This window comes from Haliotis asinina, chromosome 10 (assembly GCF_037392515.1).
Source record: "Haliotis asinina isolate JCU_RB_2024 chromosome 10, JCU_Hal_asi_v2, whole genome shotgun sequence".
Classification (NCBI taxonomy): Eukaryota; Metazoa; Mollusca; class Gastropoda; order Lepetellida; family Haliotidae; genus Haliotis; species Haliotis asinina.
Window position 1 is genome coordinate 48,668,535 of NC_090289.1, and position 20,490 is coordinate 48,689,024.

The 20,490-nt window shown below is 41.2% G+C and overlaps 1 protein-coding gene across 2 annotated transcripts in view; it reads right to left on the reverse strand.

Annotated features, from left to right (window-relative positions):
- LOC137298227 (C1q-related factor-like) overlaps positions 1 to 20,490 on the reverse strand; it is a 62,257-nt gene that overhangs the window by 8,210 nt on the left and 33,557 nt on the right. For both annotated transcript variants that reach the window (XM_067830397.1, XM_067830398.1), the window contains exon 2: positions 8,428 to 8,714. In XM_067830397.1, the coding sequence (XP_067686498.1) occupies positions 8,428 to 8,713 (286 nt within the window). In that variant the 5' untranslated portion in view covers position 8,714. The remainder of the gene's footprint in view (positions 1 to 8,427; positions 8,715 to 20,490) is intronic.

Below are 20,490 nucleotides of genomic sequence, written 5' to 3' on the forward strand. Positions count from 1 at the left end.
GCAATGATGAAGCACTTGCAATCTACCACACACTGCGAACAGACTTGTTATAGACACGTTGCATTTAAGTACGATTTGAATAGTGCTCTAAAGTTAAGAATAAATGCTTTAAAGACTCATTGGATTATTGCAATTAGACGTCTTTAAGTAACAGCCCAAGCATTGTTCGATATAAGAGCCTTGCCGCCATATTAACGCTCTATCTATTGGGAATATCCCTGTGTCGTCAGCCTGTCGCACGTAAGCGCCTTTTTAGCTGAATGTTTTCTGGAAATGTTTCATGCCACCCATTAAGTAATCGATGAATTTGATCCCAGGTTTCCGGTACAATTTGCCGGCTTCTTCTTTCCAAATAGCTATCATGAAGATATTGGCTCCGTCACGTGATATCCTGAGGAAGCAATTTCATTGGTTCTTCCTGACACACCCAACTAAGCCAGATTAATGTCTTAGCGTATCTTACTTCAATGTACTTCAAGAGCGGCAGAATTGTTGTAGAGACCCGCAGTACGACATGAGTCTACTGATTCAGAGGGGAGGTGGTAAACATAGTAGTAGTAGTAGTAGTAGTAGTAGTAGTAGTAGTAGTAGTAGTAGTAGTAGTAGTAGTAGTAGTAGTAGTAGTAGTAAACCTAAATCGGACATATGTATAAATTTGGTAACTTTCCTCCTATAACTCTTTAATTTTGCCCGTTGAGAATGTAGTGGGTATAACTAAGGCAGGCACTTGACCTTCTGGAGTAACAGCCAAGGGGTGCCGGGATTGAACTTGTCATGAACTCTCGAAGACAAAGCAAAAAAGACCAGTTCCATAATAATAAATAGTAATGCAGCGCAGGTCGAAGCGTTTAAATCAAACCACTGACCAGTGATGTAGTCGTGTCGAATAATACATCATAGACTGAGCGAAAATAACAAAACTCCAACAAGAAGTTTAAATTACAAAAGCGGCAAAACTTTTTTCCACAATCATTGAAACTCCATTAATTATTGTAGGTTTTAGACACATCACGAACATGTAATAATCAACCCCTGTCAGAAAGCGATGATACCATGCGATGAGGTCTTCTCATGCTGTTCCACAAAGGAAGCAAACATCATGAACACATTCAAAGGCAAGTAGACGTTCACCTACGGCTATGGAAGCGTATGTAACGTGACAAAACAGGGAACTGCATTGGATATACTGTCTGTGACTGATAAGTCAAATTTGGTAATGACTCAACTAAAACGTTATGAAAGCCAGACCAAGCAACCTATGAGCGATAGCAAGAGTTCATATGAAGCCTTAGATGAGTTCCAGGTATGAGCATGTTGGGTAATATTTCGAGTATCAGTGTATGTTGTGAAACACAGATGCCAAAGGCGGAATCTGTTGGAACATTGGTCGACAAAGGCGGACTCTGCTGGAACATTGGTCGACATGGAAAAAGTGACAGACTCTGGAGACCCCTGTTATAGAGTCTTTTGGGCACTTTCATGTCAGCGTCAATCTTGCACAGATCTGCAATAAATATCAGTGCCACAGGTCTTTTTCTGCCCAGGATCCACTTGCACAAAGCAATCTTCAGCCTATGTTGAAGAATGGGAGTTACAGTCGTTGTAACGCTAAGATCGCTTCGTGCAGCCCGGTTGGTAAATCTGTGATGAGGACTGGATATAAATGAGCAATATCAGATTATGGATATAACTGAATTTTAAGCTGATCAATTCGTAAAACTGCTTTTCAGTTTCAGGTGAAGGTCTGACTCGAATACACGTCGAAACAAATAAGCAAGGAGGCTGGACCTGTCACTGTAGCGGCGTTCCCTGAAAGCGTCGTTTATGACATCACGTAAACTGTCTATAATAATGGGCTTTGGATCCAAGGCAATCCTAACCAGGTCATTGCCAGTGAAGGGATATTGTTCCCTTGGGCCATTGAGTAATGTTTCTGATGTCGATGTACACTGGATTATCGTGCTTAATCATAATTAACATTAGTGTCAGCAGCGTCAGTAAACGTGGTGGAAATTATAAACAAGGCTGCATGCCAATGTATTCATTTAAATTGGGAATGTTTGGCCGATGTAAATGGAATGTTCCGAACTCAATAACGTTCTGTCTGAGGGTGCATTTCTGAGCTGTAACTGGGAGTATTCTTGCTTTCAGGCTACCATTTCTGTGCTCCGAGAAATATTTAAATGCACAAATGAAGCACATGATTTTTTTTGCGAATGCAAATGGTTGGAAGGGAGATAACTCTAAAAACGTTTTTCTTGTTTCGTTTGCTAAATCTAGCGATGGCTACGAAAACATTTGCCTCGCATTCCAACAAATAAATTTTGAGAAAACTTTCAAATATGGTCCGTGTAGTCCCTGTGAATATTGAGAATGGGAAATCAACATTGAGGTTTTCGATATGATAAAGAGTTTGTTAACTGGTCCCTCGGGGCCCTTGGGTTGATGTACCCTCGATGTTTGTTTATGTTCCACTCGCCCTTCGGGCTCAACGAACATAAACATCGTGGGTACCTCAACCCATAGGCCCCGAGGGACCAGTGACCAACGTATGGGAGCAGGACAATTCCCACCCGGACAAATGCCACCCGGACAATTCCCATCTAGGGCAATTCCCACCTAGGACAATTCCCACCCTGTTATTTTCACTATAATTCCCACCATACCACATGAAGTTTTTACTTTGTGCAATATTCACTTTGTTAAAATATAAACTGGATGAAATTTTAAGATCAAATGCTTATAAAACCAGTGTATTTGAGCTTGGGTGCTACTGTTGTACAATATACATATTCTGAGACGGTGCCAAAAGAAGACCTATTTATTAAAATAACATTGAGAAATGTGTATTGTGAGCAAGTGCTTGGCAGATCAAATGTTGTGTAGAGTATGTTATGTCGTAGAGATGTGCCAAGAATGTTTATTTCAGGAGGTATCGGTATGTTAGACACAAGGATCTGAAGAATGGAGTTGTCAGCTACCACAGTAAGCTGAGACGGAATGGACAGTGCACTGTGTCCATCAAGGTTCTCGACGACCAGTGTGTTGGTGTCCAGCATGAACACACACACGCGCCTGACCAGACCTTATCAGAAGTATGTTTTATTGTATACACACACACGTAAGTGATACAAATTGATAAATAAAATACATACATCTTGCCCACAATATTAGAGTGTAGTGAACTTGAGTTCACGCTACATGCAAACATGGCAATATCGTGCAAACAAGGCAAAAACATTAAAAGTTACAATAACCTTATGTATGTCACAAGATAGTGCTTCCTTACAGACAAAAATGCTACCGTTTGTTATGTATTAAAAAGGATCAGTAAAACTGATACTAAAGCATGTCAAGAAGAAGGTAATAGTTCATGTTTGTTTTATATGGAATGCTGTTATATGGTACATATGTTAGAATTAATAAATGTTGAAACTGAACTATGTTCTTCATGTTACCTTTAGTTTGGGTGGGAATTGTCCTAGGTGGGAATTGTCCTAGGTGGGAATTGCCCGGGTGGCAATTGTCCGGCTGGCAATTGTCCGGCTGGCATTTGTCCGGGTAGCATTTGTCCGGGTGGCATTAATCCGGGTGGCATTTGTCCGGGTGGTATTTGTCCGGGTGGGTATTTGCCCGGGTGGCAATTGTACGGCTGGCATTTGTCCGGCTGGCAATTGTCCGGCTGGCAATTGTCCTAGACCCCAACGTATAATGTTCTAGCAGAACATTTTTGCAGCATTTAGAAAATATTTACTTGAAGTTGTGAACAGGTGTACCCCTCAGGTGTACACACAGTTTTTGACCATGAACATTGTAGTCTCATTTCCGGTGTAACCGATTCCATGACATGATCTGTATGCTATAGCATCTTTAATGATAAGAGAATTGAATACAATCATTATTTCAAACCCATTTTCCAAAATGTTCAAATTATTGACTTTGAAAAGAGTGTAAAGGTTTTTTTTTTATATTTTTGTTGAGTTTAGTTTTGCCTACGTTGTAGCATAATGGTATTGAATGACATTTACAAAACATTCCAATACCATTTCAAATAGTTAGGAAACATTTTTGTAACGTTACGAAAACGTTTTGACGAGAATATTTTTAAAACTGTTGTAAAATCTCATAAAAATGTTTCGAGAATGTTATGTGAGAATGGATTACTGACAGTAATAAGTTACGTTACTTGGTAAAGTAAGATTGATAAGCCAGTGTTGAAAAGTCGAGAAAGTTGTGTTAAAAGTAAGTTCGTTTGAAAACACAACGGATCATTTACAAGACACTTTTGGGCGATATCCCTCATTTTTCAAACACACATTTTTGGGTTTCTTTCCACAGTTGTTATTATAGAGCTCATTTGTGTTGTCTGTGAGCTCTGAACAGAGAAGAAGGTATCGCTGGAATTGATATATGAAAAACAAAACCACAGGAGTTGTGGACAAAGTGTGTTGTTTGGGAAATGCCATCGACAAAAACGCAGACTGTATGTAGCAACCGGTTTAATTTCAGCAACTGCCAACTCTTTGGCATTTTATCTGGTGTTTGTATCACAAAAACGCGTGGATAGCCGCTTGATCACATTTTTATATACACTATCTCGTGATGCAGATATGAATGGGGCTGTTGAATATACTGATATGTAATGTGGGCGGAGGGAGTGGTTAAGATGGGAATTTTCCGATTAGTCAGACAGATCAACCGCAGGTTATTGGTTATTGGTTCTTTATGGACCTTAAGTTTGATTTAAGAGGAATGATTCCAGAACATGTCACTAATTTCTATGAATATATACACCTTCAAGGGTCATGTTTAGATTACTATCGTTGTTTACCCTGAATATGTAAAATACATATGGCCTTCTAGTACTTCGGCGCCTAGACATGACGTCACTGTGTCTCAAAGAGTTAGTGGCAATGTTCTGACATCCACATCACTTGCAATGTCAGCAACGTCCAAACTCAAAGGGCGTTGTCTAGTAGAAACATGTTACGTGCGTCAACGTCAAAAGAGAGTGGTCAAGTAAAGAACATTGCAAGTTCATCAAAGCCCAAACAACGTGGTCTAGCATAGGATGAAGATGCAACAACAACCTTGCTTACTATCTGGTAAGAACTTCACCGTGAGGATATCCTGGATGATCCTAAAGTGAGCAATGAGAACATATACAAAACTACTGAATCTGAAATGGAAGAAAGTGGCTATGAGAAGAGCACCGGGCAATGTAAGACAAGGATGCACTCACCCAGGCGCAGCTACCGTCTTTGTAAAAATATGTTACACAGGTTAAAAAGGAGTGGCTCAGGTCGTGCCCAATGCAAGTATGTCGACAAGCCTAATGAAATACTGGGTGAAAAAACAGCATCTTCACCGCTAAAGGTGATTGATACACTCACACGAAGAACACCTCAAGCTTTGGACCTTGAGTCTGAAGACGGAAAAGAAGACAGTGGTGACATTAAAGATGATTGTTACGAACCCATCGTGGTTGATGCTAACAATACCGAAACGAAATGATGTTGTTGGAAATCGGGAGGAACATGATGATGAGACTGAAGATGATGGACAACACAATGATAATGAAAGGAGATATGAGAGACGTCCTGAAGATGACGAACAAAGTAATGAAGGACGCGCTGACACGGCTGAAGAAACCAACGTAGAAGATCCATCATTCAGGACACGACAGACGCGGTAAAGCCACCAAATGTTAAAAAAGCAAGCAAGAGTCGGCTCGAGATAGCTCTTTACTCTGTTATGTCCGAATTCTCTTCGACCAATGAGACCATCGAGGCGAAGTACATGGACATTGAGGAGCTGAAGCTGGAGACAGAACAACATCGTATTGCCATGGGGAGAGCTAGAATGGAGATGGAGGAACGTCAACGGAGAAAAGACCGCCAACGTCACTTTAATATGATGCAGATGAATTTGCGGTGTGTGGGTTAGAGGCAAGGCTCTGTAAGCCAGCAGATTAACACAAATCAGCAACCCACCATAACCAGACCAGCAACCTCAATGTGTCAAGACCCCGATTCATCATTCACAAGTGTTGCTACTGGTACATACTACGATCTATAAACATGTAGCAGACCTTTTCATTTGTCACTGTTTATGAACAAACGCGAAGCCTAGACAACGCCAGAGACCTTTCAGTCGACCAAAAGCATTTTCGATTGTCATTCTCGCACGACTTAGTCTGTGATTTAATTGCTTTTGTTTATGTGAAAGCATACCTCTGTAAGAAAATGGTTTGAGAAGCCATGAGGATATCTACTGGAAGAGACACCCCCTTGTCGGTGGGCATAATGTTCCCTGACCACTGTGGAAATAAAGAAGATTCTTCACCTGGATAAAGGATCAATGCGGTAATGCATCATGGACCCGACCAGGCCACCCGATGTTTATGTGTCTGAACACATATTTGTGATCACATACTCCTTGAAGTATGAGTGAGTACCACCCTTTTCTATTTAGGTAGTCCCCGTGAGACTCATGTTGACTAATGATGGGATTGTGACAGCCGTCTATTGCTCCCGCACAGTTTGGGAAATTCCACTTTTTCTCGAAACCTTGAATGACGTCTCGGAGATCTTCATTCTCAGGGAAAACCACATACTCGTCAAACAGAACATCAAAGACCGTTGGTAGAGTTCCGACTGCTCTGTACTCAGTGGTTGAGGCAAGCCAATAGAAACAACTAGCAACCATTTTTCTAGTATCCAATGGAAGACGCACATAGTTTTCCTTTGGTTTGAGACACTCTGCCACTTTGTTATGAACTTAGTGAAATACATCTTTAGTTATCCTAAAATTGTCATATGGATGTTTCTCGTCGATTCAATCGTGTCGTCCCACCAGGACGATTGCCTATCTTTCTTCCAAACCGACATGTCACGGTATAATCCACAAATTAATGTAGATGCGAGCTGGTAGGGAATTTTTCTGCTATGTTGTCTTCGATATCCGTGCAATCTCTCCATTACAACGTCAAACATATGACTGAATCTTTCATGAAAACTTTAAATGAAATAATGTTTACACACCCTATTTACGTTCCTTGCTTAACTGTCATGCGAACGCATAACATATTTACATGTGCACATGTGTGTTTCTATGTATGGAAATGTACCAACATATGTAAATCATATGCATGCAAACAGGGTAGAAGAGTATTTTCGTTACGATCTCCACGCACACACTTGGAATCTTTAATGTTATGATTACACCGTATTCAATTAGACTACCGACGTAGAAACTCTTTAATAAGAATCGTCACACAAAAAACTTTTCTGATTCATATGTATTTATCTTTGGCTTCTATCTTATTTAAATATCTTTGAACATGCACCAAGGTGTGTTGACAATAAATAAAAGAGACAAAACCCTTCTATATCTGTACTTTACAATTCAGACAAAGACATGTGTTTCAGAATCACTTTCAAAACGTGATAATACCAGTTGTTTGTGAAAAGGCGAGAGTGTTCTGCCCCATCGGTAACACCACTCACAAACAAATGCAAAGGCAACCCAATAGTTTCACCTGAAAACACATACACACCTGGTAAGGCACGAAGTAAGGATGAGAATCAGGAATATAGTAACTGCAAACAAAACAAAATCACTCGTCTAACCGAAATATACATTAGGTTGAGCCAACTATCGGGCTTTTTACATAACTAAATATAACTGAATGGACATTAACAGAATGGGCGGGGCTTGTGTTGGATCATTATGTTGACGAATGTCACTGATTTCCTATCGTTGTGGTACTGTAACAGTTTTTCTTGTGTTAATAGTTTGAAAAAGCAGTCCGATTAGTTATAAGTCTTGGAAGCTTTATAACTAAAAAATCCCAATGCGTTGTTTGCTGTGTGTTTAAACGCGGATTTACATAGAGTGCAAACCAGTTTCTATATTTATATATGCTAGTCCATCTAAAAGTAATGCTGACGCAATCACTGGTACTTTCGTTGACTTAAACGTCACGATGAAATCATTTTGAATCCTCTCGTGTAGTTGCCTGTAAAGTGGTTTCTTTCGACCGTGCAAATCCAGCAAAACCTTTCAGGCCAAACGATATTTTTGTTTGGTATTTATAAAAGATGTTTCGAGGTTTTATACCGGCAGCTTCCTGTTGGCAGCATCATCACGATCAGGGCAGAATGACACACGACCAGCCAAGTCACATAACCCTGACACCGGTTCCATGCCGTCGCCTCATAAAAGAAGCATAGCCTGGTACTGGCTGCCAAACAGTTATTGACATATTTTAGCGGTCTTTATAAGATTACTGTGTCGTTGGTTAAAGTAATGAAACATAATTAATTATGATACTTAATTAGCTGTCCATGTGTCCAGCCCGTTCACTTTCTTTTTATGTAACGCAACTGTAAACATGACAACCACTTCTATAATTATTATAAATACCTGGTATTCCCGGTAATCCTGGCACTCCTGGTTCTCCAGGGTCCCCCTTAGCTCCAGGTTTCCCCGAAGGTCCCTTGGGGCCCTTGATGGGGAGGCTGAGGGGTATGAGCCGCTCCCCCTTGCAGGCGATCTCCAACTCGCACTGCCCGTCCACTTCGTTCTCCAGTGCGGCTGCATCTTTCACGGGACCCCCACGGTTCCGGTTCCGGTTTCTCGGGATCCGCTTACAACTCGCGACACTGGATAGAACGATGATAATCAGAATGGCGGTGGTTGGAGCCTTCATCCTGGAAACAAGAACACAAAAATCATTTAGATTTTCATTGAACGAATCAAATTTGTTTTACGACGGTGAAGTCCGTTTGTGACTGTATGATGTACATGATCTGTTTTTGTCACAAATTGATAGTCAGGTGTGTAGGCTTGTATTAACCAGTATTTCAGTTCATGTATTTGTTTTGACGTCCGCTGAATGACTTCACATATTGATGGAAAACACTTTTCCAGGCTCGAGTTCGTCACGTGATATTCAAAACAATAGTCGACCTCAGCTAACGCGACACGTGATAGAAGAGTGGTGTTAATCAGTAGCAACAACATCAGAGTACACAGTCTGAGTGAGTGAGGGAGTGAGTGAGTATGGTTTTACGCAGGTTTCGCCAGTATCAGTACACCAGAAATGGGCTTCACACATAGTACCCACATGAGGAATCAAACCTGTGACGAGTGGAAGCTCTACCCACAAGACTATCCCACCGCTCGTCATCAGTACTCATATATGTGTACAATATACAATATGCTACAAATGCTCTGGTCAGGTTTGCAAATAGGACTGTCCTTTTTCATTGAGGAAGTAACTAGGGTATTGTTATTTGTCCAGGCAATATCCAAGTGGGCTAGCTGAACTATTTTTGCTCTCCGGGCATCAACACACATGAAAACGGTGAATAATAAAAAGGTTCATCCTTTATGCAACCACTCTTTTTTTCATTGATTTTTTCACATGATTTCACCCTTATTTTCCAAATCTGTTTCTTCACACATTAGAATCTTTTGACGTTTCATATTCTTTAAACATTATCTCCGTTTATAATAATTGAACTGCGGTAAATGACTTTACGTTGTAAACTAATGCAAATAGTGTCGTGCAGACTTCTTCTACAATGACCCTCCCGGATAGACCAGCACATAGGGCACGGCGGGGAGATATCCATGTTTGTACAGACACTGCTGTTTGCAGTACGTTTTGAAAACATGCAATGTCACGTACAAGCTGAATGTTGCCATCGGCCCCTGAGGAGGTGAAAAGGTTGCATAATAGAACCTCCCCGAGAAACGAGAATTTAGGAGCCTATAGAAAAGCTACTTATAACCCTTGAAAAACATCCTTACGCTTGGCATAAACAAATCACAACGCAGCATCGCTGACTGAATAACATGATGCTGTTAAGGTTTGGGGATTTACTTCATTTAACCTAGAAAAACATTTATGTATGTAATTGGGGTTTGGATATGCCATTTTCTGACCTTTCAAGCTGAGCAAGACACATATCGAACATATTCCATTATTCGAGCTATATGACGGCGCCTGTGTGGGTGTGGATATAGGGTTATTTAAGAGTATCACTCATGCTATGTGTGTGCTGTAAGTATACAGCATAGTCTCGACAATAAAGTGATTACGAACTTGAGCAGCGATCTGATGAACGACGACACATGTCAACCACGTTGAAGCCCATCACCCGATTTCGTTAGTCGCCTCTTTCAAACATGGGTTGGTGAAGACCAGCTCTAATCCGAATCTTCACGGATAGTTGCTAAATCGCACAGAGGAAGGAAAATGCAATATAGGCCGCTTATAACTCAATAAGGAAATATAAAACAACAATATCAGGATATTGCCAGGCTGATGACACACCAGATTCGTTAGACGCGAACGGCAAACTAGAGGTGAATATCGTTTTACACAGATATTCAGGGACGACACCAGGTGATTGAGCAAAAGACTAAGCATGCCCTAACGGCACCAGGTGCAAATATGCGCACACGTGTATGTAGCCCGATGTATTACACCGGTACTAATGTCAGGTGGCATACAGCCAAACCAAACAAATCAAGTGATAGACCTGAAAATTCGAAAATTTGGTAATGCTACTTTTGAAATACCAGAAATAGGTTTTACATAGTGTACCCATGTGGGGAATCGAACTCTACTGAATACCCCTTTAGATATTATACTATATGCCATATTTAATATCGACCAGTCGATCCATCTGCGCCGGAAACACAATCAGTTTTAAAATACTAATTGGCAACAATAAAACAATAACATAAACAATTCACATTACGTGTCCACTTCGGACCATGTGTCGCTAGGTCATCGGGTTCAGCGGTCCTGATCAATTAATTATCAATACTTACAATGGAGATACGTTAGGTCGACCACCACTTACCGATTTACGACGGATTGTCCTGCAGAATCTATAATAAGCTATTAACTAAAATATATTTGACCACCTTTATGTTGCCATGACCCGTACATTTGTATTGATTGGGTCATGTGTGATGGCAATGGTAACCCCGTCAATCTGGACGGTCTTGTTTTCATCCCAAATATTTCGGATGGTGGTTTGTCCTGACTACAGAGATTTTATGGCGACATATATACTGAACAGCAAAAGAAACGCAACGTTTTTTTGTTTGTTTTGTTTTGTTTTGTTTTGTCAGGTTTTAAACTTGAAGACATGAACACGAACCTTTATGAATTTAATAATTGATTAATTTTTTTTTAAGATTGCGTTTCTTTTGCTGTATAGTATATAATGTTAGTTATATATTCGTTATTAACGTCACAGATATGCGTTGTTAAATGCCAGCATCAACTAGCTTAAATGTAACTGACCTGTACTTATAGATCAAAGCGGAGTGCAGTGGAGCGCAGCACTTCGGCATGAAAGTTGGTTATCTCACATTTGTTACACATGCCAATTGTTACACGCTCTGGTATTGGCAGTTGTTACAGCCAGGTTGGGTGTTAATTACTGCTATACCTACAACAATAATGGACTCAATAAAGTGCTCAGTAGAAGCAGTTTAATTATGAGGAGGATCGAAGGAATAAGGGCAAACAATATTGATGGGTTTTTTTTCACTCAAGAAATGTTGGATTAAAGATGTTTGTATAGCATTTAACATCTACCTTTTTATCTTGAGATGATAAAAATCAATTATACTGAGAAAATACATAATTTACTATGCATGGCAGGGGATGGCCCTTGCACGTTAACCATGGCTAGCATGCAAAGAGTAAAGTATGTTACATCGCAGCGAGGCAAATCACGAGTTCTTTTTTAAGGATTCCTGTATAAGTCCAAATACCACAGACATGTCAGCACTGGTAATGCATTGTCAAGACCTGCCTGGGCAGATATCATTTACATGGACGGTACTTTCCCGTCTTGTTCTGTGCCTTAAATTCAATTACAATATCACTATAGTCATATACATGTACATATATGTATTCGACCATATAAAACAGTTTCAGGATTGAAAGCAATTCAAGTATCTGTTTAGTCAATATCTAAATCACCAGTGATATGCTTATCTACACAATAATGGTCCCACGATATATTAGTCTTACCACTGAAATCACCTACTAAACAGACACCTTCAGAGAGAGGCTGGAAGTGTAATACCGATTGTTCAATTTCATAAAATGCGTCATTATTAAAGTATCCTTCTGTTAGAAGATAAACAAAACCAACACACATGGCATCTTCGCTACTACAAGGACACTGGCTATTTCTATCCAGAGGACATATTCGATACTGAGATCTATATGGGATCAGGTTTATATCGTTCATGCTCGAGGTGGCACTCTGCTACACCCTTTGAGTACGCACTGCTTCCGGACAGATAGATGACAACTAACAGAAGATTTGCTGACTCAGACTTCGGCGCAGCTCCTCCTAACAGAAAGCGAGTAACTGACTTGGAAAACAGAATCCAAAGACTGAAGGGACAGTTTCACCAGGCTACCAGGACACCACTTGATTTCCTTGACGTCATCGGACTTTGATTAAGCTTGGCTGAAACTCTTGTTATGTGAAATCTATGTACTAAGTTTAATCAGTTTGAAAGCAAATGTATATAAAATGAAATAAAACTGTATGTAGTGCTAATCAATTGTGTTGCGTTCTCTTTCAATGTCTGTAACAAGCAGAGACTATCCCATTCTGCACTGACAGGTAGTAGGTGTGTGGAGATGTCTGTGACCTTATGTGTATTGGTGTGTGTAACAACTGGCATGTGTATCAGGTGGGAGACGCAGTGAGTGAGTGAATGAATGTAGTTTTAAGCCGCTTTCATCACTATTACAGCAATAACAGAGCGAGGATACCAGAAATTGGTTTCACAGATGTGGAGAATTGAACCCGGGTTCTCAACGTAAAGATCGGTCTCTTTAACCATAAGACCCTTACCGAAACAGGAAGTTGACGAAAGGTTTCGGGACCACGTCAGTCCTAAACTTCGGATAAGTCGAAGCATAGGACTTCGATTTATTGATACATCACCTTTTGCCAAGTATATTTCAAAAGCAGTAACTCCCAGTCAAAGATCACAAATTTCTTCGGGCGGTGATTATATTGAGATTGGCTCGTAATTGTTAATAGATATTGTCGTATAATGACAGCGTGGTTGTCGTTGTTTTGATATGGCCAATAATGACCTTGATGGCAATGACAACGGTGTCAGTTAACGAGCACTTTATGCGTTCTGTTTTTCCACCGTCTACTAGCATCTCATTAATGGCACCACGCTGACATTGACGACTTGCACTTCGGTTGTATTTCACCTGTAATGATGTCATTGGATCTGCCCGTAAACTGCCTTTATCTAATGAAGCACGCTTGATACTGACAGTATTGACAGAAATTGGGAGCGTTTTCTATGTCTTCGCGGGCATTTATTGTAGTAGAAGAAAGGCTGGTTGGGTGAGGTGAAATGAGGTTTAACATTGCGTTCAAAGATATCGAACGAATGTTAAAACGCGTGTGTGCGTGTGTACGTGTGTGTTTCCGTTCGTGCGTTCGTGCGTGCGTGTATGTGTTTTCAGTGCTGGCCCAGTAGGTAACCTAGCAGCAGTCACACAATGAATACTCTATTCAAGAACACATTGTATCCTAACTCCGAGAGGGAGAGGGAGAGAGAGAGAGAGAGAGAGAGAGAGAGAGAGAGAGAGAGAGAGAGAGAGAGAGATTGAGGAGTGGATAGTAAGAGTGTGAAGCAGATAAACAGACAGTGAGAGGGGCAGGTGGATACAGAAATTTAGGTAAATGGAACGAGATAGAACGAGATTTAGAGACTGTTAGATAAACAGAGGATGTATAAAGAGAGAGAGAGGAAGAAAAAAGGAGTAAATAGAGGGGACGATTAGAGTGGTAGATAGATAGAGGGGTACATAGACACAGAGGGAGGTGTATATATTTGACAATCACTTTCAAATGTCCTTAAATTAGTTCTGTACACTGGTGTGACCCATGAATCGTAACAATGGATCCAAATCATATTAAATGGTTTGCCAGATGTCTTCAGGTGATAAGGTGAAGGATAGTAGTTTGGCACTGACTTCGTTTCATGCTGACGTCGGCAACGTAAATGTCAGACTTTGTTCAGGAATCAGCTTTGGTTATGCTTGTCGTTGAAAACTCAGTCTCTCAAAGACACATGATTCAGTATTTTTCATCGATGTATACATTTAATGAAACGCGTAAAAACTATCGCCACAAAGCCATATCTCCAGTACCTGTCATTCTAAGGCCATATATGAAAATACTTTTGCTTCTCATTACCGCCCGACCCAAAAATTCATCTCGACCCTGATATAATATACATTTTTACACTAGAGTAAATGCAACTTTGACTCTCAAAATACGCATGGATTCTTCACCATTGTCAAGGAGGGGTATGGGACAAAAAAATGTACAATATTATCGGTCAGCCAAACCCATACATTCTTGGAAGGTTATGAGAAACGAGAATATTTTTTATCTGGCCTAATCTGATCATATAAACATGTGTGTTTAAGGATAATTAAACAATACCAGTGCCTACGAAAGGTGAGCGCATCCTGCTCCCCCACAGCACCCACCACCACAAGCACACGCACATGTTCAGCGAACACAGGCGACAACATTCTTAACAAGTGAAATTGAGGAACTGCATTACATATCCAATAACTGGCACTCTAGAGATGGAGATGAAGCAGTACGAGGTCAATGGTATATTTTCAAATCTGGAACTGGGCCCACACTCAAATCGTGATTGGCCCGATTTAATTTTATATGGAACTTTGTCACGAACGCTTTTTGAAGGGAGATATTTATGAGTGAATATATAACTAACTGATGTTTGTGTCAATACAGTAGCATCATTTACAGCTAGCATTGCCTTGGCATTTCTGAATTGATAAAATGTATAATACTTCATGTCTTATGATTCATAGCAAGACAAAAAAACATAAAATTAAGTCAAATGCCAAACGTGAGGCAAGGAAGCATACAAAGTTTATCCAGTACATATGCTTTTGTTTCATAACAAAATGTTAAATCTGAGAAAATATCCGAAAATAGGTATACATGAATCGTCTTTCAAAGTGTTCCTAACATCCTTTAGACTGACTGGTTCCATGCCAATCCAAGGCTTCGTTTGGGTTAAAACATTCAATGCGTATAGTGTTCCAAAGTAACATTCAAGCTCTAGATTGACTGGTTCAGTGTTCCTAACATCTGTTAGGCTGACTGGTTCAGTGCCAGTCCAAGACTTCATTTGGGTTAAAACATTCAACGCGTTTAGACAGTGTTCCAAAGTTACATCCAACCTCTGTTACTGAAGTCAACGATAACAGAATATTTTGAGCTCCTATTGCATGCGGGTAGTCCCTGATACTTGTGTCAGTGTCTTAGTCGACATTATCGTCAGCTATGATTCAACGTCAATTTCATATAGCTGTCATGTAAGTGATGAGAGAGTATGATTTAACTCTTCTCCTTCTGGTCATTGGGTAACCCTTGTCATTGTATGCAAGTGACAGTTACAGAGTCTTCAGAGGTTGCTGTGGCACCTGCAGCCTCCTGTAACACTGGGGCTGATGACAGGTCAACGTACTGACACTGTGGACTAAGTACACAGATGTGGGACGAGGTCAGATTGTGGCCATGACTCAATGAGATCCAGAGCATCGGATGTCCCAGTCGAGGTTCGAATTGTAGCCATGGCTCAGTAACATCCACTGGGCCACAGTCCCGGGTCCAAATTGTAGCAGCAGTGAGTCAATGAGATCCAGAGGGTCACATGTCCTAACCTATATCCAGATTGTAACCATAAGTCAATAAAATCCAAAAGGTCGCATGTACCAGTTCCAATGTAGCAATGCGTCAATGCCATCCACCGGGTCACATGTCTTCGACCAGGCCCAGCCAGATTATAGTCACGAGACAATGAGGTTCACAGGGCCGCATGTCCTAGTCTAGGTCCAGATTGCAGTCATGAGTCAATGAGATCCAGAGGGTCACATCTCCTAGCCTAGGTCCAGATTAATCCCGTGAGTCAATGAGACGCAAGGGGCCGCATGTCCCAGGTCCGGATTGTAGCCATGAGTCAATGAGATCCAAAGGGCCGCATGTCCCAGGTCCAGATTGTAGCCATGAGGCAATGTGACCCAAAGGGCCGCATGTCCCAGGTCCAGATTGTAGCCATGAGTCAATGTGACCCAAAGGGCCGCATGTCCCAGGTCCAGATTGTAGCCATGAGTCAATGAGATCCAAAGGGCCGCATGTCCCAGGTCCAGATTGTAGCCATGAGTCAATGAGACCCAAAGGGCCGCATGTCCCAGGTCCAGATTGTAGCCATGAGTCAATGAGACCCAAAGGGCCGCATGTCCCAGGTCCAGATTGTAGCCATGAGTCAATGAGACCCAAAGGGCCGCATGTCCCAGGTCCAGATTGTAGTCATGAGTCAATGAGACCCAAAGGGCCGCATGTCCCAGGTCCAGATTGTAGCCATGAGTCAATGAGATCCAAAGGGCCGCATGTCCCAGGTCCAGATTGTAGCCACGAGTCAATGAGACCCAAAGGGCCGCATGTCCCAGGTCCAGATTGTAGCCATGAGTCAATGAGACCCAAAGGGCCGCATGTCCCAGGTCCAGATTGTAGCCACGAGTCAATGAGATCCAAAGGGCCGCATGTCCTAGGTCCAGATTGTAGCCATGAGTCAATGAGACCCAAAGGGCCGCATGTCCCAGGTCCAGATTGTAGCCATGAGTCAATGAGACCCAAAGGGCTACATGTCCCAGGTCCAGATTGTAGCCATGAGTCAATGAGATCCATAAGGAGGCGTGACGTAGACCAGGTCAAGATTATAGCCATCAGATGCAGCCCCAGGTCATGATGCATCCTCTGCAGCGTCTATATGCACAGGTCTTGGCACGAGATCCAGGGTGTCACATGCCCTAGACCAGGTCCTGATTGTCCTGAGATGCTGCTAACACCACGACAGATCCATCTACTATTATGGGTTAGATAGTCTAGTGTGATCCTATACTATCAGGACTGGGCTGGGTAAATGTATCAAATAATGCCAAACAGGACCCAAATGCTCTGTCCCTAATGCGAGTGGTATGATTGTGAGCTACAATACCTGATTCCCTAATTGAGATTTTGGATTTGTGAGGGTTTGTCGGTTCGTAGTTCAATCACGTGCCGGCTTTCTGTCTAACTTACTCACTCAGTCGCAGGAACCGGAAGTCAAGAAAGAATCTGAATTAGATCAGCGGGTCCTTCTATCAGCCGTCTCGTGGTTCCTAATTTTATACTTGCATCAGTGATGCCGGTTATGGGACTTCTCTCCTTTGGTCGCCAAATCACATCCTGCATGTCACGAAGGTGTAGGTCTGTACTTGTGTGTTCACTCACAAACACGATGCCAGTTTCCATCATCTGATGCAACATGAATTCGTTCAGTAACCAGTTCAATGAGCTGAGTAAGCGATTTTAACCTAATAGTTTTCAGGTTTGTAGCTTACGTGAGCTCAAGTGTCACCAAGTGTTTTGAAGGTTGTACATTACATGATTTCAGGGCACATACATGGACTTCACCTTGTGTACAATCATGATTTCTAAGGACTTGTAAAGGAATTTCAAGTGGCACACAATAGGATGTCAAGGGCACTTTATGTTATGTTCTCTCATGTTGAACAGAAGCGACAGAGGCCAAACTGACGGACAATTGCCTCACATTTATCTAACTCAAACACAAACGAACAAACAGTCGATGTTTTATGTGGCACGCTCCAACTGGCCACTGGCTAAACTATGGAAAACAGATTGGACTATGGAAGATTTCGAGGCCCAATCAGGCTTTTTCATGTTTTCAAGCTGTTTGGGTTTGTACGCAAGACTAAACAGTTTTCTAACTTCTCCTTTCTCCGTTCTTTCTGATAATGAAAAAGATTGTTTTTTTTCTCTTAAAAGTAATATTTGATGTATAGCATCATTTTAAGACAAATTTTGTCTTAAATGGCTTTCTTAGCTTCAGGGCACAACTTCAAAGGTCTTTGCCAATCAATTAATCGTTGATAGGGAGCTGGCGTTATTCAAGGAGTCCTCTAGAATGCCTTGGGGGCAAGATGAAATTAAGCCAATGTTCGTAAAATCAGATTTCCAACATCAAAAATCTGCTGCCGTAATCGTTGACTTTTTACGGAGTCCTGTACAGTGCATTTGCCATCAATATTCGATCTGTATTGAGTGGGGCACACATAACGAAACTTCAGCTTTTACATTATTGTTCTGCGATAGAAGCTGCAGGGAAGATCGGTTTCCACTTCTATCTATTACGATCTCTTTCAGTAGCCACAAAAACACATTATTGCCAATCACTGACGCTCTCGATCTACCGACCCCGTATTGCTGCAATTAAGTGATTTTCTGTCGTATCCGCTCGGCCGCCCTTTGGATCTCATTAGCAGTGTATATTATCACATGACTGTAAAGTGATCCATCTGGCCCCATAATGAATGCCATGACTGACTGATGGTCGTAGATCACCGTCTTCCTGAAACACGCCAGTGTTCACAAACACTGAACGCATGTACGTGTGACTTTTATTGGCTTCGCACTAAGATCGTTTAAGGGAGACTTTTTCAAGGAAAAAAACAATAACGGGTCATATAGTCTTGGGGTTTGACACTGGCTTTGCAAATTCAGGATTGTGGTGTTCGAGTCACTGGATTTAATGACTCGGATGTCCTTTAGAACCGTGGTCTTAACGTTATAGAAGGAATTTCAAGGGGTTAAGATCGGTTAAAATGAAGAGTGAACAAGTTCAAATGATGTATCTCTGGGCATTGTGTTTCTTTGTTTTGCAAACGAACTGATAAAATTTATCCACGCTCTTTGAACCTTCTTTGTAAGTAAAGCAAGGAAAGGATTCAAACATATTCCCGATAATTCAGTTTGATGTTGTTCCATACACGATATTTGCATTAATTACGTGGTCACTTACATATGCTACTTATAGTAGTAACTGATTATATAAGGCATCATATGTATCACCCAGTTCGTGTGATGATATGAAATGTGCGTGCCTGGCAACGTTGTGAATAAGAAGGTAATCGTAATATACACTGGTTTACCTACCTACTAATAGCTGAACCAGTAGTTGATATTACAGCATTGACTTACTTGGCTACTAATACCCACGCTAGCTGATAACACCGTAAATTTTCAAACTAGTGTATGCTTCAGATAACAGGTGCTGATACCTGTTATCAAATATCCAACCAAGGCGTTAACGTATAAAGGGCAATTTAGAGATTGATAAGGGGGCCTCGTTGCTTACCTTCAACTCGGAATTCTACAACACAGATCAGACAATAGATGGAGATAAACATCAGATACACACAGACAGAGAAAGGCAGACAAACAGTCCGAGAGGGAAGTGTATTTAGCAATAAAAAATAGTTTGCCTAAAAAGTATAATAAAGTCACATTTGGAAGGTGCTCCTGCCGATAAAGGAAGATGTATTTAGAATCTCGTTCCTTACTGCAAATGCTTCGATATACTTCAGTATTAATGCATGACATATATCAGCTGGCTGGTTAGTTACAAAAGAAAACACCTGTGTGCACTGGTCCTATGTTGATCGGATATTTCTGTATAATATATTGTAAAAGCTCACAAACAATAAAACAACATGTTTGAAGCCTTTTCATCTATGGATGGAGTTCAAGACACCAGTTACATGACGTTGTATTCCGATTTCATTGCAACTGGTCATTACGTCACCATCGCATATACTTTCTAAATTAGATTTCGTTCACAGTACGTATTTTCCAAGTTGTTCTAGTTGTCACCAACAAGATAGAGATCCTCCACAAAGCATGTTCAATTAGAAACGCACAACTGTAAATGCCAAACAGTTTCGAGGAAGAGACGATTTGCACCGGCGTAAGTCGTCTGTGATAGTTCATCAAGCAGGATTAAGCATTGAGCACTTTAAGCTCCTACGCGTAATTCAGCAAATCCCCAACTGATCACCATTGGCCTGTGGTGTCAGTGTCTGTAGCAGTGATCTTTCGGCGCATCAGTGTCGCGGGAACAATTACCTATCGGCGTTGACATACTACGGCTGTTTTAGATACACTGAGGGAAGTGACAGGAACTTTCAGTGAACCCAGCGACAAGGTGTCACTTCTCTTGGGGCTATTCACTCTGATCAGTCGGAATTTCATGTCCTTTTTTACCAGAAACGTAATGTCACGGCATGGTACATATGTGTTCACGGCAGCTAATTCAGGCGTGATTGTGTCCCGAAAGCTTTCTTCATATGAAGCGTGTGAAACGTGAATAGGCATGTGATATATATAGCTGAAAAGATCTCCACCATGTCCTCCAAACTACAGTTTGAGATTTTCAGAACAAACTGGAAATTTCATTGCGTCTCTATGTTACTGGGTAAATAATGTCATGTGGATAAACTGGGTTTGCGGTATTCTCGTAACC